The sequence below is a fragment of the Odontomachus brunneus genome, unplaced genomic scaffold (assembly GCF_010583005.1).
Source record: "Odontomachus brunneus isolate Ranch 3 - 2012 unplaced genomic scaffold, Obru_v1 Obru_scaffold_025, whole genome shotgun sequence".
Taxonomy (NCBI): Eukaryota; Metazoa; Arthropoda; class Insecta; order Hymenoptera; family Formicidae; genus Odontomachus; species Odontomachus brunneus.
In genome coordinates this window covers 1926652-1950041 of record NW_022639475.1, presented here as the reverse complement: position 1 = coordinate 1950041, position 23390 = coordinate 1926652, and the positions used below count along the sequence as shown (strand labels likewise).

Below are 23390 nucleotides of genomic sequence, written 5' to 3'. Positions count from 1 at the left end.
TTCCTAAATAGGAATCCGTTTCCTTCCTGATCATTTTTAATCAATCATAGCCTAATTTTCTTACAGATTGATAAAGAGCTTCTTCTGTCTTTTATATTATAATTACGTGTTGTAAATTGGATATTGTATTTTTCTATATAACAATGTTCAATTTATTGATAAATTTGTAATACAATATCTAACACAAATTTAAGTAATTTCGCTGACTAATATTATTTAAGTGGACATACGTGCAAGATTAGAAACATTAGCTTGAATTTCCGACCTGATAATATAATGTACAAATCTATCGCATATTATACGGATAAATAATTTTTTTCCTCTTTCATAGTCATCATTCAAACGAAGTGGCGCGAAAGGCGCGATCTATCTTTTCAGTATTCTATTTTATGCAAGTACATTTTTTTTTAGCGTTCTTTTATTCTGTCGAAATGGAAATGTTATACTGATCGCGATAAAATAATTGAATCCATTCCAGGAAATTATTTTTAATAATTCACGATTTAATGAGCAGACGACAGATTATCCACGTGTTGAATACCATTTAATATTTTCTTTATGTTTACAGAGAGAGTACAAGGACAAAGTGCTGAACTAGGAAAATCTACCGACTACTTCATATCCGAATCGCCGACACGTAGACGTAGTAGATCCGGATCCTCAACAACCTTGCCCCGGAACGACCCCGATGATGAAGAGATCTCACGCTCCGGCCATTTTATTACACAATTCGCGCATAACGCTATTCCTGCCATGCTTAGACAAGTATAACGTGTTACTTCGCCTCGCGGCGAGGCATAGGGTAGAGATAGGTAGGGTAGCTAGGTAGGTAGGGTAGGAAAAGCTCTGCCTTTACGTAAGATATAGATATATGTTAAATCAATGATACCGGGCTTGCGCCGCGTTACACCCCCATAACGTGGCGTAAGGTCGGGTCTGTCTGTCTCCCCCGACCCCCGTTCGTCGCGCCTTTCTGTCCGTGGAACAGCGCCGGGCTGCCGCTCTATCGTGTCCCTCCTTTCGCTTACCCTCTCTCGTCTACTACTAATACTACTACTACCACCCCGGCTCCTCCTCCTCCTCCTCCTCTTCGTCGCTTTCATCCCTCATTCTCCTCTCTTGTCTGTACAGGCGACCGCCAACCACCTCTTGCCCTTCTTCGGGGTGCTGATGACTCGCGACATTCGGGCTCACTCTACCTACGTTCGTGAAGCTTCCACAAGCTTCACGGACCGAACCGCCGAGGAAGAATCTCCGAAAAAGCTTTGATCAGTTTCAATGACCTCGATGATGTCGATGCTACCGCAATTGTTCGCCACCGTCGTTCGCCTCCGGTTAACCAGCGTTACCGCCGTCGCAGCGACCGCCATGAACGCTACACCCTCGTCTACATCCTCCCCGTTTCGATCCCCTTCGGCGTTGCCGAAGGGTGAAAGAGGGGCAGAGCGCGGAGGCGGCGGAGAGTACACGCTGACACCCCCCGCTGGAATAACGTACTACCGAAACGCCGCGTCGGCGTCGCGCCACTCCGAACTCTTGCCGCTGATCGTAGTCGTAGACGTAGTAAGAGTAATGCGCGCGCGCCGAGCCGCCTCCGATGGCCAGCGGAGGTGGCGGAGGCGGTGGAGATAGCGGTGCGAGGCGAGGCGAGGCGAGGCGACGCGACGCGACGCGACGCGATGCGACGCAACGTAACGTAACGTAACGCCGCCGCCGCCGCCACCACTACCACCATCACCACCACCACCACCACTGCCGTCGCCGCCGCCACCTCCGCTGCCGCGCTAGCCACCCTCGCACGATTTTCCACGAGCGAGTACGTGCGGCAGCCCCTGAGAGCAGAACCGTGCGGAGCGCAGTGGACTCGCTCCGGTCGTGTCGCGTGCCGCTCGCGAGAGCGAGGCTCGTGTTCTCTATCCGTCTGCCTGCGTTTTTCCCTCGTCCGCACGCCCGCACCACCACCCGCATCTCTTTCCACCCTTTTCCCCCGCGCGTACTACTACCTCACGTTTGGTCTCTTTCTCGTCGTCACCCTCTCTCCTCCCTCCTTCGCGCAATCCCCTTTCCCGCCTCTTCTACAGTTTCTCTTGCTCTCTCTCTCGCTCTCTCTCTCTCTCTTCCTCTCTCCCCCCCCTCTCTCTCTCTCTGTCTTTCTCTGTCCGTTTACAACCCTCAACCCTCCCTTCCTCCTCGTGATCTCGCTCTCCGTCTCCCGCTCTTCTTCCCTCCATCACACTCCCCCGTCTTCCATTCTTTCTGGTTCTCTGCGCGTTACGGCGTGAACCGTACTGAGATCGCGCGACAACGCGGTAATCGGCGGCTGCCGCGTCGCGGAATAGTGCGAATAAATCGTATCGTCCGGTCGCAGCGGCACTGAGGGGGTGGTGCGCGCGCCAGAAAGAGAATGTTGCCTACGTTTCGCGCGGTGAAATCATGTGGTCGCGCTCGGCTCCGGAGAAGGCAGTGACATTTCGGACATACGTTCCGGAACGGCACGAAGCCCGGAACGCCGCCTTCCTCTTTCCGTTGAAATGATCGAGTTGGCCGGACTCGTCGCGAGGACCACTCGCAAAAGGAGTACCACGAAAAAGGAAAGGCGTTGGAGGTGAAGAAGGCATAGAAGAAGAAGGAGAGGACGAGGAGGAGAGAGAGAGAGGAGGTGGTGGACGACGAAGAGAAAGGAGCAGCGCTCAGTGTGTGGATTGCTGAATCGTCCAAGCGCGTTATTCATCTGCGATACTTGCTGCGATCTTTGCTTGTACATACATACACTCGTACATGCGACACGCGCGGGCGCGCGCGCGCGCGGGTGATACGTCGAGTTACGATTTGCGATTAGTGAGTAGATAGATCGAGGATCGGCGGTTCTGGAGGTAAAGCGTGCGCGGCAAGGAGAGGAGGTCCGAACGCAGTGCGCAAAAAAGATGCATGACCTATGGACGATGCGCGAAGATCGTTAAATCGCCTAAGCGCCGAACCAACCAAGAGACGACCGGTTCGCTGGTCTTGCTGGTTCCCGTTCGACGATCGATCGCCAATCACGAAATTACCCGGGGGGGTGAGAGAGGGAGAGAGAGAGAGAGAGAGAGACACAAGCTACGCTCACCCCCGTGCCGAGAGACCGAGGGCGACGGAGGAGGAGAGGGCGGAAAGAGAGAAAGAGAGAAGATTTCGAGAAATAATTGTTGAGAACCGTCGGAAATAATGTTCCTGCCCGTCGACAGGCTGCTGCGCTCCGGGGTACTGTTTCTTTTGTGGATAGGCTCGAGTCGCCAGCAAGAGGAGGACATACCTCACAATGAGTAAGTGTGCTCGTCGCGTAAGCGACTTGTAGCGATTAAGTGACGAAGGCATGAAAAATATCCGGTGGGCCTGTGCATCGTCGGACATCGATGACGCATGAGGAGTTTGAAAGAGAGGGATGTGAGGAGGGAAGGAGGAGAGAGGGAGAGAGACAGGGGATGGAAGCAAGGAGGAAGGGGTGGCGGCGGTGGTCGCCGCGGCGATGGTGGCGGTGGCGGTGGCGCGGTGGATGTGCGAGCGAACGGACGATCGGACGGATGGGGTGCATAAAGCTCGACGAGCAAAACTCGATAGGGAGCAGAAGGAGCGCGAGGGGCTGGGTGAGGGTGAGGGCGAGAACGAGCATGCGGTAGCAGGGTGGGAGGAGGAACGGGAGGAAGGGGAGGTGAAGGAGAAGGATAAGGGAGCGCGCGCGAAGGGGTGGATTTGCGAGGGCGAGAGAAAGAGAAAGACGAGAAACGAGAAACGTTGTCGAGGGTGTGAGCGATGCGAGAAGAAAGGCGGCGAATACGCGGGGTCGTGGGCCGCCTGGAGCAGTGCGATGGAGGAGAGAGCGGGAGGGAAGGGATTTAGGGTAGGGTAGAAAAATGAAGAAGGTACGAGTAAAGGGGCATAAACGGAAAAGTCCAAAGAGAGATGCGTTGCCCTCGAGGAGGGAGAGGAAGTGAAGAAAAAGAGAGAGAGAGAAAAGCAGAGAAAGAGGCGATTATGCGAAAGGCGTGAGAAGAAGCGCGGCAGAGAGTGGACGGCATAAGGAAACGCATGACACTAATCGGGTATTGACTATGAAAGCACAGGGAAACGAAGAAAGGTGGAAAAGGATTTGATACGCGAGATGTTAGAACTAAATTTCAATGGCGCGAATTGCGGCATATATAATGTTTCTTTGAAATTACCTGACAAAGTATGAGGGAGAGGAGGAGGAGGGGCGAGATAGGGATGCAATGCAGTTATACGACGTGCTTCCTATCCTCGTTTTAGTTTTTCCATTATTAATTAACGTAAGATAACAATGACACAAGCGAGCGAGAAGCCTTGATAGATTATTCTCTTGAAATTTCACTCGCCGATGCCTCGTCTCTCGCTTTCCTGAAATAATAACGCCATCATTAATTATTGCAGAGTAAAAAACTGGGCCTTAAAGTTTGGCGTGGATCTATGGGAGTTCGGTAAACAAGTAACTAAAATGGGCGAGATACAAAGAGTAAGATAATATACTTTAAATACATATATGTATACATGTATGTGTGTGCTGTGTGTGCGTGCGTGCGTGCGTGCGTGCGTGTTTGTGTGTGTGTGTGTGTGTGTGTGTCTAATAACTCCATCGCACAATCTTCTCGTTAAGCGGAATCTTTAGTAGATAACCTCGTTTACCCACCGATTTTTACTGCTTACCGCTTAGAAATACCACGAGGAGGAGGCCAACATCGCAAAAAAGGACGGTCTTGTCCTCGTTCGGGAAATGGCTGCGGAGGTGAAAAACATGATGGACTTTAAAATGAACGCCGTGATGGTACGCCAACATCATTCATATCTCTTTCGCGCTTTTTCCCGCGGCGACGTTTCAATTTTATATTATTTAGTAAATTAGGATCGCGCGCTCTTCTCTGTCGTGTACCGAACGACTACGTACGACAGAGATTATCGCAAAATCGGCAAAAATAAGCGCCGGATTATCTCCCCGCGAAAATTTGCGGAGTTACTCGACAAGCCATCGAGAATGATACGCTCGTAGCAAATCGAGCTTCGTTGTAACGCGAACGAACTAAAACGATTTTAACGCAATATCGATTCGCTAAGTTTAGTTCAAGATATCTGACGGTAGTATTTTAAATGATCTTTTTTAATTAACATTTTTGATAACGAAGTTACCATTGACCGTTGATCCCGAGACAGTCTCTAGATTAGAACGTAATCGACGCGTTGTGTGTGTACATCCATCATCATCTTGTTTAATCGAGAATGCATATCGAAACCACCACGGACAGGCGAGGCGATAACTTCATTTTCGCGCACGCACTCTTACAATCTAACGCGTCGGTGTGTTAAACGAATCAGACGACTGTATGCTTAACGCCAAGTGGAGGTGTGCGCGAATGCGCAAGACATAATATGATTTACGTTCGTAGAGATTAGTGGAGAGCGCCGAGCAAGCCGCGGTGTCGGCGCCAAGAGAAGGAAACGTGTCGCCCAAATATTATGCCTCGCATCGGCTTAACAGCTTCGTCAGCGACGAGAAGGGTTTCGCCGGCGCGCAGGAGATGTTCCTCGCCGCGAATCGTCACTTCGACCATTTGGCGGTGAACGTTAGCTTGTCCGCCGTGCTCCTGCCGAGCGGAGTTAAAGACAACGGTGCGAATATAATAGTCCCCGGACGATTCGCGATATATCTATCGACCGCGACTTGATTGTCCTTATCCGGCGCGAACTGAACCGACGCTTTGCTTTCAGAACGTGACGTCGCCTCGGGTATTCAGTGGAGCGAGTATCTAGATCTCTTGTTTGTTAATAATTACGAGAGCGATCCCACGCTGTCGTGGCAATATTACGGAGCGACCACGGGATTCCTGCGTCGTTTTCCAGGTATGTTCATCACCGCGTGTGTCGCGATATGGAGCCTTCTTCTCGCGGTGGTTTTCACTTATTTCACGGGTAAATCATTAGAGAGCATACAGAAGTGTTTGCGCGATCGTGGAGATCCTAATGATGTAGAATTGCGTATGCAAATATGAAAGGAAAGAAACATGGAATTGATCTTGTGATCATAGCGATATCGTGGCCGCCGATGGAGGGTGCGTTCAAAACGTCAAAGTCCTCCGGCTCGCATCGGGCCGTTCGCGATGTGTACGACTTCAGGATGTCGAATTGGTTCGTCGGCGCGGCGAACAGTCCGAAGGATCTAGCGATACTGATAGACAGCGCGACCTACACGTCCGACAGGAATCGACGGTTAACGATCGCCACGACCAGAGTTATCCTGGACACCCTCGGGCCGGACGACTACGTGAACGTGTACCGATATGGCGAGAATGCCGAGGAGATCGTGCAGTGCTTCAAAGACAGTCTGGTGCAGGCGTCGCCGGAGAACGTCCAAGAGATGAAGGTGGCGTTGGGTTCCGTGAAGCACGAGGAGTTCGCGACCAACATCTCCGCTGCGCTCAGCACCGCCTTCGAGATCCTACACAAATACAACCGAACCGGTCAAGGCAGTCAATGCAATCAAGCCATCGTGCTAATCTCGTCTGACAACGACGGCGCACCTACGGAGGTGATAAAACGCTACAATTGGCCTCACATGCCCGTACGGATCTTCACGTACCTCATCGGCGGTGACAAGAGCCCGGAGCTCCGGAATACCGCCTGCAACAACAAAGGTAACGCCACTTACAAGGGTGGCTTGCAATTTTTTACACGACTGAATTGGAACTTAAGGTGCGTCTAAATAGAGGTGCGTCTCTGCACTTCCAACTAGACAATTGAATTAATCGCGTACACAATCGAAGATATCGTCAGAATCGTCTTTCACATCAAACAATCGATCACCATAGGATTTTACGCGAGGATAACGGACATGGAGGACATTCATAACAAAGTCTTCGAGTACGTGAAAGTTCTGGCGCGGCCTATGGTGCTCTATCAGCATGACCATCCGATTCACTGGAGTCCCGCTTACGTGGGCGGAAAGGTAAACGATTCTGTCGGCAGGCATTGATCGCTTATTTATATAAATTTAATTTAGCTTATCATTTGCGTTAATTGATTCCATGGAATGTCGCGTATCGTGGAGATGTCGATTGCGTTCCGACATCGCGTGTGCATGAATATCCGGCTATCTGCATCGGTAACGATTTTAAATTTCAGAGCAGTAGATACGGCCGAGAAAATCGCGGGCAACTAATGACGTCTGTGACAGCCCCAATTTTAGATCGCCGGAATTACACGGTAATTATTTCGGGAACAGTAAATGTCAGAGTTCGCTCTCTTGATTAGACTAACGCGATCTCGATATTATAAATGTGAAGTAATACACAAATAAATTGTACTTCACTGTTTTGTCGTTCTGAAGGAGAAAACGGCCAATTTATTGGGTATCGTTGGTACTGACGTACCTGTTGAGGAGATTCAGAAACTCGTGCCGCCTTACAAGGTATTGAACAACGCTGCTTTTATTTTCGTTATTTTAGTTGCTCGGTTGCACCGGTGACACGAACTGAATGAGCCTGGCTTGGTCACACTCGCTGTTCTTCCTCTGAAATTGCAAATGATTGATTAGAAAATTTCATCGATTAAAGTTTTCGCGTGATGGTGCAACCGATCTAACAACAAGCTACTTTTTCCCCTTTGCCGTATTAGCTAATAATTCCTTGATATACGTCGTTTCAATTGCAGTTAGGAGTTAATGGATATTCGTTTATTGTTGACAATAATGGCAGAGTTCTGTATCATCCTGACTTGCGGCCTCTCGTAAGTAATCGATACTTCACAGACACATTTCTGTGTAGATCTCACGAAAAGTAAATTGATGTAAATTGATATAAATTGACATAAATTTATATAAATTTTTTTTGTTTGAAGAACGAATAAGAGCATGACATCATAGTAATTACATAAATGTTTCACGCAGCCTGGAAATATAGAGGTAAACATGTGTCGGATATGCAAAATGTTGAAAATTATTAAATTTCACTCACAGTGTGTATTTTGACTAATTCGTAGGCGATTCTTCTGATTGAGCTCTCAATCTGGTTCTTTTTTGCTTTAAGAGAATTAATCGAGAAATAAGACATGTATCCGCGATAATTTATTTAAGAAATGTGTATATTTTGCAGTACGAGGAGACACTAAAGCCTTCGTATATAAGTGTAGATCTATCGGAAGTCGAGCTCGCAGAATATGACGGGCCTTCCCACCCGCTGAACAATTCAATCCTGCTCGATGTAAGTTCGACGTCACGGTGTGTGTTACCCGTGTTGTAAAATATGAAATAACATTTCAATGATATTATTCTCCTCAGTTGAGGCACGACATGATCGATCAAAAGGAAGGAGAAACGGACTTTGCAATCAAAATGCATTATGATGATATGGTAAGATATCGGAAAATTATTGCGCAAGTAAAGCAAGTTTTCATTATATTTTGCAAAGAGTATATTTTGCAAGTTTTTGTCATCTGACATATTTGTTAATTTGCAGAAAAGAGTCACGATCAGACGGCACAATTACTTTTACAAGCCGATTGACAGCACGCCGTTCTCCTTGGGCCTGGCTTTGCCAGAAGGCTATGGCATGTTTGAACTGCGAGCCGAAAAGGAAATCAAGCACGCTATCATAAACGGTAAATTGCGCCTATCATTCGTGTCATTATGTATTATCGTGATTTGAGAACAGGCAAAATCAACCCTGCTCTTTCGATGCTTTGTTGCAGTAACGGAGTTTTTCAAAGGGAACAATTGGAAAGTGCACCCTGATTGGGTCTACTGCGAGTACAATTCGGCTTCCGATAAGTTCTTTTCCTCCCCGGAGGAACGCATCCTGCATTTTTTGACACGGATGCGTAGACCGGGGTGGAAGTGGATGTCCTTGAGACCAAGGAGTCCTAGCTCGCACCACAAACAGGCGAGCAAGTCAGATAAAGATGCTTATTATTGTGAGTACTTGTTTTAATTATAAGTACTTATTCTAGTCGTTTAAGTTAGTAATTATTTGTATAATGAGAGCACATTATTACTCTCGATAATTATTTTTAAACGAAAGACTCTTGAGGAGCGAGCGCGTATAACCATTTCTGATGCTAATTGAACAGTGTAATTGAATTGTATTTATTTCTGCATAAATTAGACAATCTCAAGTCTTTCACGAGTAACACATAATGACTGATATGGATAGAACGTTGGAATTAATATAATAATTGTCATGTTTCAGGCGATAAAAAATTAGTGCAGTCCTTGGTGTTGGACGCCGAGGTGACGGACGGATTTGATAAGAGGATCGGCAATACGATGCACAAAGAGGAAAATCAAAAGTAAGTTGCGCGTCGGTAGTACGCGGCAAGTGCACGCCTGTCTTCACTCACTCACCCACACACACTTATTGCAAATCGATCGAGCACTGCAATGCACAAGCACGCGGTTTAACCACGCACCACGAGAGTGAATGCCGGTCACTTTGAAAATTATTGAACTGCCACTCTGCCTTGATATCAACTGCCCGTGGTCTTGTTTTGCATAGTCGTTTTGCAAGGTAATAGAAAAAAAAAGAGAAGAAATAAAAGCAATCTCTGTTAAAGACGAGCGAAAGATGCGATTGTTCTAGAGCAGTCAATGGGGCCCCCGGAATCGAATTTCTGACGATCGCCGAACCGACGGTTCGGAGTTACGTGCAGAACTCGGCGAGGGGCCTGTGTGTGTGTGCGTGCGCACGTGTGTATATGGGGAAAGTCACGTATACACACGATACTAAAAGATTCCCCCAATGGCGACAAGATAAATCGCACGCATGATTCGCCGTTTTGGGACGCGCGATTTTCACAACTAACGTATGTTATCAAAGAGTCGGCGCGTACAACTCATTACTCTCTGCATAATATGCGAAATGAATTATGCGCAACGTTCAACATTTCATTTACAATATTATCTTTTATTGCATATTTTTATTACATTTTATTATTGTGTGTCTCCACCGCTAGCCCTATTGCCATACTGATGGCTCTACTGCACAGGTAATCCATTATGCACAATTATTTGTCTCTAACACGTTAACACGTTTGTCAATGATAATGCACGGTAATACTCATACTTTGTAATGATTGAATTCTGTTCCGGACTATGTCTAACACGCCATGTGTACATACATATATATATATATATAATATATATATATATATATATATATATATATATTTATATATATATATATAAATATACTCCCGATGGATAATAAGAACGTGTAATCGCGGTTGCTTTCGATAATTGTTTTCGTCTGAAACGTCGTTGTCTGAAACTCATGATTATCATACAGGTGTGTATGTATTCGCGTGTTGTAGCACGGAAAAAGCGTATCAAGCTTTACGTTTCTTTTTTCAAGATCGTTTCTGCACATGTGTCTATATAGACTGTGCTAAAATTGATGGTGCAATCGAGAAGATTGTGATTCTTCCGAGAAGAGAAAAGGAGTTATCGATACAGAGGAAGTAAAACAAGATCTTAATAGCGTCCAAAGTGTTAGCTAAATTCAAAATGCAGAATCGTGCATAAAATTGTCGGATGATTCGAATCGGAGGAAAATTACGACGGACAATCTTCGATTTGTACACGACTATAGTCGGTACACGGGCTAAAACGAAACGCTTGGCAGCCGTCGACTATAGCCGCTTCATTTTCGGAAAGGTCTCGCTGTAAAAATAGGCGAATTGAAGAGAATCGTTGGAAAACTCTCCGGAAAGCCCAATCTCTCGCACAGTGGCTACTCATCGTTTCTTTTTAATCTGCCTATTCTTTACGCGATTAGCCCGAAGTGCAAAGTTAGCAAAGAGGTCGTAATGATCATATTTGTTACATGATAGTCATTACTTCCCGGTAAGAGACAATTTAGGTCTGTATTAATAGTCATTACTTGAAACTTATCTCAAATGATATACTCATATTTTAATTTAGAGCAGTTTTTTAGTTGTGAACCGCGATTACAGATATAAATGTTACATATATCATAATTCAGCTAAAAACTTGGATCTAACTCTGAATGAAAATTTGAGACGAGTTTCAAACGACAACTATTGATACGGGTCTTAATGAAAAAAATAAATTTACTTTTCGGAGATTGAATCCGCTTATTCTTTATATAAAAAACTTGTGAAACTCTCGCTGGCATTTTCATCAAGGCAGATCATCTTCTTTTCGATTCCATCGTCATGTATAAGGCGCTCTATATAGTGCCGTTAACGTTACGATTATTAACGCGATGATATTCAAAGCGGTAATTGTAAACTATATCGTTGTATACCTCTGCATAAATAGCGTCGTGGACCTCCCGAGTAGATGCGAGTCGTCGGGCATACCGTCGAACGCGATAGTGCTAATTTTACGTAGGTCGTACGGCAAACGTATCCGATATATCGGCGACCTCGTGCCTTCCATTATCCCGTTATTCATCTACGTATCTTCGTTTCCCCGTTTAACAGCCGTTTAAGCTGCCAGCTGTGTCGATCGGACACTGCGATCCCACGAAAACCACGCAAGCGATTAGTTTGAGTTGCAATTCGGTTTTTGGATATGCAAATAATTGCGTACCGATGACGTGTCTCTTGATACCACGCCGAGAATACACTTTACATGGTCGATTTTGCAATTGCAGTCAGGGCAAGGGTAGATTCGGCGTCACCAGGAGCTTCATCGCGACCAGGAGCGGACTTCTGCGTTGGCACGAGCACCTGCAGAGCGACGATAGCACCGACGAACCGTGAGCTCATTTACATCTCTAGGCAAAGTGCTTCTTTTAAAAGCTAGATATCGAAAAAGCTAGAAATCGCATAGTTCGCCCGAGAGAACCGTGTTAAAAAAGAAAAAAATAAAAGAAAAGAAAGATCCCGGTCAATGCCCGGTTCTCGACAGTCACAGAATGGAAGATGATGCACGACTTGCATAGTGAATCAACGAAATCTTGATATAATTAAGCACGATCGGCATTCTAACGATTTGCACGCAGGCGGTTCGCGGAAAAGCACGCAAGAGCCATGGACTCGTCGTGGTACAAGCGCGCAGTGGATCAACATTCTATAGAACCGGAGAGCTTCGTCTTCAGCGTGCCGTTCGACGCAGGTGAGTGATCGTGCTTCAGCGTGCATTTCCTTAAAAACAAAATCAAAATTAAAATTGTATTCTTTCTCTGCATGAAAAAATAAAGATATAGTGCGCATAACCAGAAACATTCGTGAGCAGCATAGTCGCATCATCCTAGTTATCTTTGTGCGATGATAATGCGTATGGTTGATGTGACTCAGCTACTTTGGTTCATCAACCACATCAATGTGGTTGCACGTGATCTGGTTGTGGCAACTAGAAATCGGTTGGAGTGGCATTTACCACACACTCTGATTGGAACAACCAGATATCGTGACTGTAGCTCAGCAATTGCTTTGTGGTTGCAGCGGCAGCTACATAATCAGTTGCTCCGTATTTCACTGTTGAGTCTGGTTGGCACAATCGGATTTATGTGTGTCACTAAACTGTTACAACTAAACTATTTTTTCCGTGCGCGAAAATCTGTAGTATTTAATTTAAATTACAATATGGTTGTAATTAAAACATTCTGACCCCGACATAGAATATTTAAACTTACATATTATAAGATAGATTACACTGCAATAATTGTATAACTGGCAGATTTTACTTGCACGTAAGCTTCGTATGATACATTGTGCGTGTATTGTGAGAATTATGCTTACTGTATTCAGCTGACACGGCCGATCCGCTCGTCACCGCCACTCACGCAGTGTTCTTCAGCAAAAGCCACAAAGCTCCGGCAGCGGTTGTAGGCCTGCAGTTTCAACACTCGTCCTTAGCGACTCACTTCGTCAATATCACTTCTACGGTAAGTCGATGCGGACCGAAATTCTCTTTCTCTCGTGTGCCATTATCAAGCAACGAATTAGCTACGTATGCATCGTCACGTCGTACATTCGTTTTATAGTGTACTGGTATGACGGGCTGCAAGAAGAACTGCGCGTCGGAGGAGCTGGACTGTTACATTCTGGATAACAATGGATTTATCATTATAAGCGAGCGTCACGAGCACACCGGCAAGTTCTTCGGTGAAATAGACGGGACTATAATGGACTCCTTGGTGCAAGATAGAATATACAGGTAAGATGATTGAAGACTTACGTGTACGTGATTGTCAGAATACCTTGAAGCAGGCGTAAATGTCCTGGTGAACTTTCAGGAAAGTAACCGTCATCGATTATCAAGGAACTTGCAGCCCCCAAGAGTCTCACCAGTCATCGGCGCCACAAACATCGTCCTATTCTGTCATCAAGACAGCAGCGAAATTCGGCAGATTCCTTTGGACCTTGGCCTTGAGCTTTAATTTTCAAAATCTATGGCAGACGGTGTCGGCGTTTGCTAACGACGCGATACACTCGTTGGACGGTGAATATACATTTTAAAGATACATTTGTCCAAGACGCATTTATCCTGAAGAGAAGATACATTTGTTCTCACGTCACACACAAGATAACAAATCGTACGAATGAAAGTCAGATACACACTAGCTCCAATATTCTCGCTCAAGGTTCTCAAAGTTGTGACAGAGAGCTGAAAGGAGGAGCAGTCATTCAATTTTATTGAGACAACAATGTAAAATTCGATTTCTCTCGCAGATGATCTGGTATTCAACGACGATGGAGACTTGCGCGATGGTGAGCTACAGACGTCCATCGACTCGACGGATGAAGCGACGGCGGATGAGAACAACGTGTTCGTGAGGTTCCCGGCGATCGCGCCGGCGACGCCTGCCTCGCCGCCGACAACTCGGGCCACGTCCGCGCATTATTCATCGCAGAAGCTGCGCACATGCGAGAAGAAAACGGATCTCTACATTTTGCAACCCGAAAGACTCAACACTAGCGGCCAGAGCAATCCTCTAAAAGGAAAACTCACCAATTGTCATGTAACCGGATGCGAGAGGTAATTTGCGATAGTTTCGTGTAAATCATCGAATTTTCGATGTGATCTTGGTCGTTGTTTTCCTCAAACAGATATATAGAATTAAATTTCACTGATTGATTTGAATTTAATGAAATTAAATTTTCTATCTATTTGTGATTAAATTAAATTTAATGAAATCGATTCCAAAAGCATGTCACTCGTTACTCCTGAAGATATTCAATGGATTATAACTCAGTATCCCAGAGTTTCAATTCGATACTGAAATGAAAAACGTCGCCTCTAGGCTACAATTTTTTTAAGGAACGGTAACGTGAACAGACTTTGGGGAACATTGGTTTGATACGATATATTTGTTTCTCACGTCTATTTCCGTACATAAGGAACGATTTGTTAACGAGTACTTGTTCCGCAGACCCTTCAGCGTCCAAAAGATCCGTCACACGAATCTGATACTGCTGGTCGTCGACACGCTGTGTCCGTGCGGCAGCAAGCAACTCAGTATCGACCCCATCGAGGCTCTCACGGAGCCCGGCGCATGTACAGCAAGGAGAGAACGTTTGTACCGGCGAAGACCACCGAAATGCATAAACTACCACCCTGAAGAGTTGGAGATCAAATTCTGCGGCGGCGCGTGCCGCCTCTTTAATTTCTCGTCGTTGAGTCTTATGGTTCTCTTAACCATCGTTACAGTGCGGCTTGCGTGACTCTGTCAGGATTAATTGCACACACGTTTACAAATTACCTTTTTAAAATGGATTTAGCGTTGTCGTTTCTATGAAACAGTTACATAAAGAGGAGAAAGAGGAGCAGGAAGTAATAGGGAACGAGTGAAAGAGAGGGAGAGAGAGAGAGAGAGAGAGAGAAAGAGAGAAAGAGAGAAAGAAAGAGTGACCAGTGTGTTAGGTTCGCGAATTACATTATACTACGTGAGGATGATAAAATATATATATATATACATACACACATATATATATATACACATATCTCTCTATATATATGTTACGTATGTTACATATCCGATTATAAATTCTGTTACGCGAGAGTCCTGAATATTTATGTGTGTGCGGTCTCGCACGTGCGTCGAAATTTATCCTCGATACTGGACAAAGCAATAAGTGCCCCATATAACACGAAGTGTAATAACGACGATCGTGAGAGAGAGAGAGAGAGAGAACGGGAGATTAATAGAGATTTGCGTGACAGAGTCGGTCGATAGATACGATACACGTGTAGCGGTCGCAACGATGCGCGAGGCAATCGACGGACGGTCGACGACGACGACCCAGTCGCGCTTCCCCACGTCAGACTTCGTCCCCGAAGTCGATCGAGAAGGGTAATTTCATTACCACGCGATTCTCCCGAATATATTTCCTCGACTTCCCCAGCAGACTTCTCTACCCTCTTCGTCGGGCGTATCCGTAGAGGGGACGGATTGTTTCGAACGAAACAATATTTATTGCACACTTGAGTTCTTTTTGATGCTCCGAGCGTCCAATAAGCACATGTACAAAGGAATGCGAAAAAGAGCGCGCCCGGTGGAGAATTCTTCGTCACGCTTCTTAATTTTATTCGTTTGTTCATTCCTTGCACTCTCGTCGCTTCGCAGCGACGGGTCGATGTTCACGTGCCTGCCGACGAGCGGGCAGGCCTAAATCACGTCACGAATTCCGAATCTGAACGCGATTGAACGCGATCGCCTGACAAAGGCCGGCAATTTCGAAGTGTGATGAAGGAATGTCGCGGTACGCGCTCGTCACTCCAAGCACTCGTGAGCGCATTTGCGAACGCTGTTCAATGCCGCGGAAAAAGATTCGCACTGCCACTAGAGTCGCTACTCCGTCGAACATACGAAGCAGCTAAGAAGCAGCTATTCTCGTCTTGCTCTCTCGTATTGTTTCTCTCTCGGCAAGAATTTCGGGCAAGTGTACGTACAGTTTATGTGGAAACAGAAAGATCGTTTAACTGACGCAAAGATGTAGAGCAAAACGCGCGTTCTGATTGTCGATCAGCAAAGACTCTAGTGTAAATGCGGATCACGCGCGGCATCCCCTCCTTCCCCACCCCCATTCCTTGCGAGATTGTCGTCTCTCCGGTAGACGGAATTCATTAAAGAGTCTTCCCCTTTTTCCGGTCCTGTCGTATTCGGATTGAATGTTTTTATCGTTCCGTAGGTACTACGCGTAGACTGATACTGGAAATTACCACGTTTAAAAATATAGATCGAATATGAGTAGCTCAAATGTGAAGAAATAATCAAAATAGCAGAGCAATAAGAGAATCACACCGCTGTAAGTTGACCGCGATTGCTCGCCGAACGGTTTATGCAAGGGACGAATCGGCGCGCAAGGAAATTGGCGGCTGTCATTCTGTCCATTTTCGGCGAAACGGTCAAAGAAACGCCTATGAAGGAAACGGCATGTGTGTAACGGTACACTCCGCCAGGATCACCATCCGCGTGTTGTTATGTATAATAACACCAAGCTCGACTATAATTCTATCATTACGATCGATGAGTTTTTACGCGCGATCAGTTGCGCTCTCTCGCCAGAACGACCGATTGTGACTCGGATTCCGCCAGACGCGACGAATAAATCTCGGCCTAGCAGCACGCCACACGACGTTGTATCGTTCGATGTCGCTGTGTCGAATGACGCGTCGCTCGGCTGCATTAATTATAATCGTACAGTCGGGAAGAGAGAGATTCTCTATTTTTCCGTCAGTCAGGACCGCTTTGCGCGATCTCCGTCCGCGACGATTGTCGAAAGCCGGGTCCGTTCTTCCGGAGGAAGGTTGCAAAATTTCAAAGAGCTGGGGCGCATCGCGCGGACCTTTCGGAGTCACCACGTCGCGGAGAGAGGGGAAAACGTCGCGTCACGCGGTTCCTCCGGCCTTTTTTCTCCGGGTCCCGACACGATCGCGCCTGTTTTAACGTGATAAGGCCCGTATTGACAGCTGTCACTTGAAACTTGTCTCGCATGAGATACTCAGACTTTTACTCAGAGTTAGATTCAAGTTTTGCGGTTGAATTATAATTATGTGACAGAAAAACTTTCTCCTCTGACTCTGAATTCACAAATTTGAGTGTCTCACTTGAGGCAAATTTCAAGTAATACAGATAACTATTAATACAGATCTAAGCCGATTGTTCCAAGCTCTTCATGAGCTAGCTGACGGTTAACTCATATGTCTATCTTTTTCTATTTCTAATTTGAAGGAGAAACAAAGACAGAAGTATGAGCAAACTCTCAGTTAGCTCACTGAGATGTTAGAGAAATCAGCCCGAAAACATTCAAATCAAATTCTCGACGGAGACGGTGTTCACCAAGTTCTGTCTCAGCATGGCTCCCGCGGAGAGAAACACCGAGGATCGATGCGCCGTAGAAATTTTCCATCCGTGTCACAAACGCACACGTATATACGGGAATTACGTTGCTCCAAAAGCAAGAAGGAAACAATATAAAAGAAATTGTACGATAAAAGCAGAAAACGCGTAAATTCGTTTCGTAAAGTAAGGCGCGACTCGAGTTAGCCTCATTTTTACGACCTAATGTTAAGAGTAACGTTATGGCGCCCTTGCTTCTTCCGCAGGTAATACTACGTTACGTGCGCGTGTATGTGTGTGTGTGTGTGTGTGTGTGTGTGTGCGCGTACGTGTGAGTGAGAGAAAGAGGGAGAGATAGAAAAATGCATCTTGTAAATTTTTGCCACTTGTCTCCATGCATATATCGGTACTCTCCGCAGAATCGCATAAAACTGTGTACGATCGATCGAGAAACCGAAATCACGGGAGAATAGAAAACGCGACGCTTGGAGCAACGAAATAATTGATAAGGAACAACAAGAGTCGTAATCTAATAATGTACGTCGTCTCTCGTTCGAGGTGAAGAGAGAAACGCGCGCTGTAACGAGCAACGACGACGTTTCCTTTTCAGCGAGAATAAGATGCGACACCCGAAAAGAATGAAACATTGTAGCTCGATGCACTTGCGATCACGGATCACAGCACGAAGAGAAAACGAGAATCCCGTACGGTTCAAATGTCTGCGAATACATTCCAGAGACGTTCCAGAGATGTCTGGATATATTTCTGGGACGTACCTGGGAGATGTATTTCGCGCATTTACGGAATAGAGCAAAACGCGTCTTGCATTTCATTACAATTGATATTTCACTGTCGTTCGAATTAAAAAAACGCGTGCGAGCGTATGAGAGAGAGAGAAAGAAAGAGATAGAAAGAAAGAAAGAGAGAGAACCATCGAGTTCTTCGCGTTTCCCGCGAAGAACGTCTCGGAGGGTAATTACGATCGCGAGACGGACCGATCGATGCGAATGTGAGAAGGGCGTGCTTTGCGCGCGCGCGCAAATCACGATTAGCCGATTAGGTTAATCACCGCCGCCCCTCCGCCCCATCCTACCGCATAATCGTCGGTATCGATCGCGACGGGACACGCGACGACGCGCGCGACACGCTCCTGTAGCTATGGTGGTTGCGCTATATTGTCTTTTTTCTATATTGTATTATATAGTTACGATTATATGATATGAGATACGGAACAAAGGATAGAGATCCTGCTCATATCGGGATCGGTTGTGAATCGATCCCGTATCTAACGTGTTTTCCCAATCAAAGATATCGGTCCAAGTGACCTTAAGAATTTTCCTTAGGAAAGCTGTGATGATCGGGAGAGAGGCGGCCGACTCTCGGGTCGCGGAATAATTCGCGACCGTCGGATGCGCGAGGCGCCTCGCGACGGGTCGCCTTTCCTCGTTTAAAGTGAGCGAACCGGTGATTCTCGCGCGGAGGAATGCAGAATGAGAAATCGACGTAGCCGGCTCGCCGGGTTCTCGAAGCGGCGATGAGAGGAGATCCCTTCTCGGAGCTCTCAGCCGTCGGAACGCTCAGCGTTGAGGAATGTAAAGTTGAACGTTAAGGCAATAACATCGCCCCGACATTCCTCCGCGCGAGAATTCCGCGCTCCCGAGTTCAAATAGCGAATCCACCTTTGATCCTTCGCGCTGCAGTCGCGAATTATTCTGTACTTTGCATTGCGTTGAACGCGATGGGGCTATGGGCTATGCGTTTACGCTAAGAGAGCGGATTGCGACGACCGCCGTCGAGAAGCGTTTCACCCGCAAACGGGACTCGCCGTCGTCGCCCGGGGTGAGACACGCGAGTGATGACGGATAATCGATGCCGCGACTTTAGTCCACTTGAGTTTAAGACCCGGAACACACAGAGGAATTTACTCTCTTAAAACGAATCAGTGAAACATCATCAAACCAGTGAATATAAACTGATTTGCACTTATAAGTATAGCACTGAAACTGCTCAGTGCTGTACTTATATATGATATCAGTGATACACTGATCAGTGACCATTCACTGATTCACTTCAAGAGAGTTAACAGTGAGACGTTAAGCAGTAAGAAAATTAACCAATCGCATCATCGATTATTTTTCGACCGCAAGGTCGATTCTCGGTCAATTCTCTTACTACTTAAATTTTATTGCTCACATTTTTCTGTGGATATTTTCCGGCCCTGTCTTTGCATCCGGTTCAGCTTTGCGTTAGTTTCACGTCAGATAAGTTTAACTTAGCTTAATGTGCGTATATTGTTTGCGATGATGTCTGTGCTCTCTTCCGCAATTCATCCTTGTATCTCAAGTTAATACATACTTTCTTTCGCGCTTAATTTCTTCGCGAATTTAATGCCGACGCTAATCGCGCACAAAGTAGTGTCTCCCCGTCGACACGAAGCCAGGACGAGACGTGGAGTCGCATTCGCGGGGGAACACGAGCGAAAGGAATAACGATCCGATAGCCATCGTCGTCGAAATGTCATCCCGGTCGTGATCACGGATTATGAGGCAAATGCGACGGGACTAAAGAAACTACGTTTGTTGAGCTAGTTGGATATTCGTTCGATTTAAGTAGGTGATGTTACGTTTGTAAAGAGAACGTTGCGTGCGCGTATCGCGACGCGCCGCGAAACGTCGCGAGGCTTGGGCGCGAAGTTACACGAGCGCCGGTTTCGTGGCGAGATTCTACGGGAGAGATTGTTTAGGGAAAAAGATAAGAGAAAGAGAGAGAGAGAGAGAAAAAGAGAAAGAGACCCCTTTAACGGCGCGTCAATGAGATCTAATTGCCGCTCCAATGGCACAAACTCACTCGTGCGACCTGCTGACGCGTCGCGAATGGACAATTCTCCCCGAAACAGTCACACCTGGATGTTTGCGCGTCCGCGTCGAGACAGTCCGCGGTGCATTCCATATTCACGAGATAAAATTTCAGTATCTTTTTTCGTCGATTTACTTCGTGTAAATTGTTTTCGTGTGACATCAGCTTGCTTCTTCGTCGCGAGCTGCCTCGATCGAGGAGCATTGTCGAGAAATGTCCATTTATGTGACGACGAAGGAAAGACACTTGCGAGGCCCAGCATGTCGCATGGACGGATATACGCTAAAGACGCGTAACGTCGCGCGGGTGATGCGAAAAAAAATAAACGCCAAGTAAAAAAAAGAGAGAGAGAAAGAAAATCAGAAGGAAAAAAAATAAGAATAAAATAAAATCTATAAACGTGTTAGATAAAAGAATCTTTCGACCGGCACTTTTAGGTGCTGCCATGTCTTCCATTATTTGTATATTATTAATAATAAAAATCGACTATAACGTATTGTAACGTACATCCTCACACCTATAAACGCGCGAGCGCGCACGCGTGCATCACTCGGTATGATACGTGCGATTTTGAGTGAGAGGACGAGCGAGCGAGCGAGCGAGAAAGAAAGAAAATAATACACATGTGTGTTTGAACGTGCACTGTATATATTGGACACGTATCGTGTGTGTATACACATCCGAGTCGCCGCTTTTAATTGTCCATCTAACTTATTTTCGATCGACGTAAAGAGGGATCAGCGTGAAAGATTTCGTTTTAGATAAACGAATAAATTCGCCGTCTCGTCGCGGACGTCATTTCGGCTGTTGTCCACGTCAGCCTTCGACGAATCACTCAACAAGACGTTGTCTCCGAAACGTATGCAATATATACAGAACGTATGAAAACGAAAGGGAGAAAAGGGAGGAGAGAGGAAGAGAGAAAGAAAAACTATCGCTACCTCTTTTATGTAGATAGTGAAGCTGAGAACTGAACCGAAAAAGACAATAGCTGTTTTTAATATTTCTCTTAACCGTAATTAGCTCGGTACGATTACAGCGCCGTGCTTTATATAATGTTATACTCTAGAATTAAATACGAGGGTTAATTTATGAAGAAGCTTATGCGCGGAAAGCGAAGTGATGTTCTTGTCTAATTGTCGTTAATCAGCCTGATCGACTCCGATCCGGCCAGAGGATTCAACGCGTCGTAGGAGTTGCGATAGTTTCGAACATCTCGATATGGCTATGTGTGTGCGCGTATCTCACGTGAAGCGATGCGATCGCGTGCGTAACGAAGGCGCTCGACGATAGGCAGTAGAAAACGTTGTTGTTGTTGTTGTTGCTGAAAAATGCCTCGCGGTCTTCCGCGAGAAACTGAGTTCGATGATTCGTACTTCAATGATTTCAGTCGTTTTCAATGTACAATCGATAGCCGCGCGATTCCCTCGAGGTAGCGCTCACCTCTTCTCGTTCGCTAATAGTCAGCCCCTTCGAGGCACATGGTCGAATCGCTCCCTCTCCCCCGTGTGAGATATCCCGAGTATGTATGTAAATACTAACGCAGGCATGCGCGCGCGCGTGCACAACACACATACACACACACACACACGCACACATACACCAACACACGAAACCACCTACACCGAAAAGAGAGGGGAAAAGAGAGGCAGGAGATAATTGCAAACTTATTTAATATTATCTAAGTATAAGGATACGATGTAATATTGTATGACAAAAGTGTGAGCGCGAGAGAGGGAGTTGGTATTTTTCACAGGATTTTTAAGAGACACAGGGGTCGGTGTGTGTTTATCGTTTCGCCATAAGTTCCGACGAGGTACGGTGCGACGCGCGCGCGCGTGCGAGCGTGCGTGCGTGCGTGCGTGCATGCGTGCGTGCGTGCGTACTTCGCTGTATTTCCCCCGAGGCGTACGTTGCTGTAATTGAATAGTTTGTGCGTGGGTGCAGCGTCGGTGCGGACGATTCGTGTTTCGGGGGACCGACAGGGCGACGAGCCCCGCCGTTTCCCGGTTCGCGATGCATTCGCCGTTCGCCGAGAAGAGAATTCGGAAGGTCGGGACGCCGCGCTATCCGTAGATTTTGCGCGTTGCTCATGCGTGCACGGAGCGCTCTGGGATCACCACGTTCGTCTCTCGCGAATGGAGCGTAGTGTGGAGTAGCGTGTGTTACAGCGTCGCGAGAGCGCGAAGCGCCGAGATTTGTGTAAATATGCGTCGGGACTCTGTAAATAGGTAGTCGAATTAGTTTTCGCACTGCGAGCGCGTTCAAACGGAAATTTCATTCGCGACTTAGTTACCGAGCAAGTAGAAGCGACGAGACGAGACGAGCGCGCGACACCTTCCCGTAGCATTTCTCCGCGAAAGAACAAATTCTAGATTTGCCGAACGGTTTAGAAGAGACACGGTGATGGTGCTCCCGGAGCGCTCTGTCCGATCACCCGGAGATGCGGTACACAAAGAGCAGCAACATTCAATTGCGATAGTTCGCGTGACTTTGTAATTGCACTCGTGTAATTTCACTCCTTTCTCCAAGGCGGGAATTTACTTTTTGCACAAAACGCGTGAGGCGAGACGCGAAAGCAGACGAGAAGATGTGTGCGAAATAAAAAGAGGGAGAAGGGAGAGGGGAGGGAGAAAGAGAGAGAACAGACGGATAATGATGAACGGCGATTATGATTCAGGTCTTTTCGTGAACCGACTAATTGCTTTCCTCCGTTTTCTCGTTATTTCGTTGAACGTCCACAAGATGCGTTGTAGCAAAGAAGGCAAGAAGATCACGTTTTTTTTCCGACAAGTACCGACAAGAAACCGCAGAACTGAGCAAAAGGGATGCGCAAACTATCGCGATCCAGCGTACGCACATATATAGTTCTATCACGACTTACGATTTTCATTTTGTACAATATTTAATCCTTAGGTGAGAGAAAGGGAGAGAGAGAAAGAGAGCGAGAGAAAAAGACGGAGAAAGGGCGATAAGAGTATCTATTGATAATGAAATTCGTGTTATGGTTGGCGGTAAAAAAAAAATGACACTCCGCGACATATATATATTATATGATCGTATATAATGTACGTTATCATAACGCGCTTTAACAGTCTGACGATGAGGAGAAGAAAGAGGAGAAAAACTTGTCAAATAAGACCTTTTACTTGATGTATTTATCGAACGTACATACAATGACGTCTATAATATATTGCAATAAAAAGGACTAAAACCATTCGCGCCAAGTATCACGATTCTTTTTTCGCA

The 23390-nt window shown here is 46.3% G+C and overlaps 1 protein-coding gene across 4 annotated transcripts; it reads left to right on the top strand.

Annotated features, from left to right (window-relative positions):
- Positions 1-1740: 1740 nt before the first annotated feature.
- Positions 1741-23360, top strand: LOC116842385 (voltage-dependent calcium channel subunit alpha-2/delta-3). 4 transcript variants are annotated; one of them, XM_032811528.1, is made up of 24 exons: positions 1741-3302; positions 4426-4507; positions 4706-4816; positions 5433-5655; positions 5755-5886; positions 6072-6677; positions 6852-6988; positions 7165-7245; positions 7370-7450; positions 7693-7767; positions 7928-7942; positions 8133-8240; positions 8318-8389; positions 8496-8637; positions 8728-8949; positions 9225-9324; positions 9988-10020; positions 11652-11756; positions 12003-12115; positions 12751-12887; positions 12987-13159; positions 13239-13444; positions 13675-13981; positions 14376-23360. In XM_032811528.1, the coding sequence occupies exons 1-24, from the start codon at positions 3205-3207 to the stop codon at positions 14665-14667; spliced, it is 3651 nt and encodes a 1216-aa protein (XP_032667419.1). In that variant the 5' UTR covers positions 1741-3204; the 3' UTR covers positions 14668-23360. The 4 variants fall into 4 exon arrangements, with proteins under 4 accessions (XP_032667419.1, XP_032667420.1, XP_032667422.1 ...); XM_032811529.1 differs by lacking the exon at positions 7928-7942; XM_032811530.1 differs by lacking the exon at positions 9988-10020 and having other exon boundaries at positions 3205-3302; positions 14376-14667.
- Positions 23361-23390: the final 30 nt, after the last annotated feature.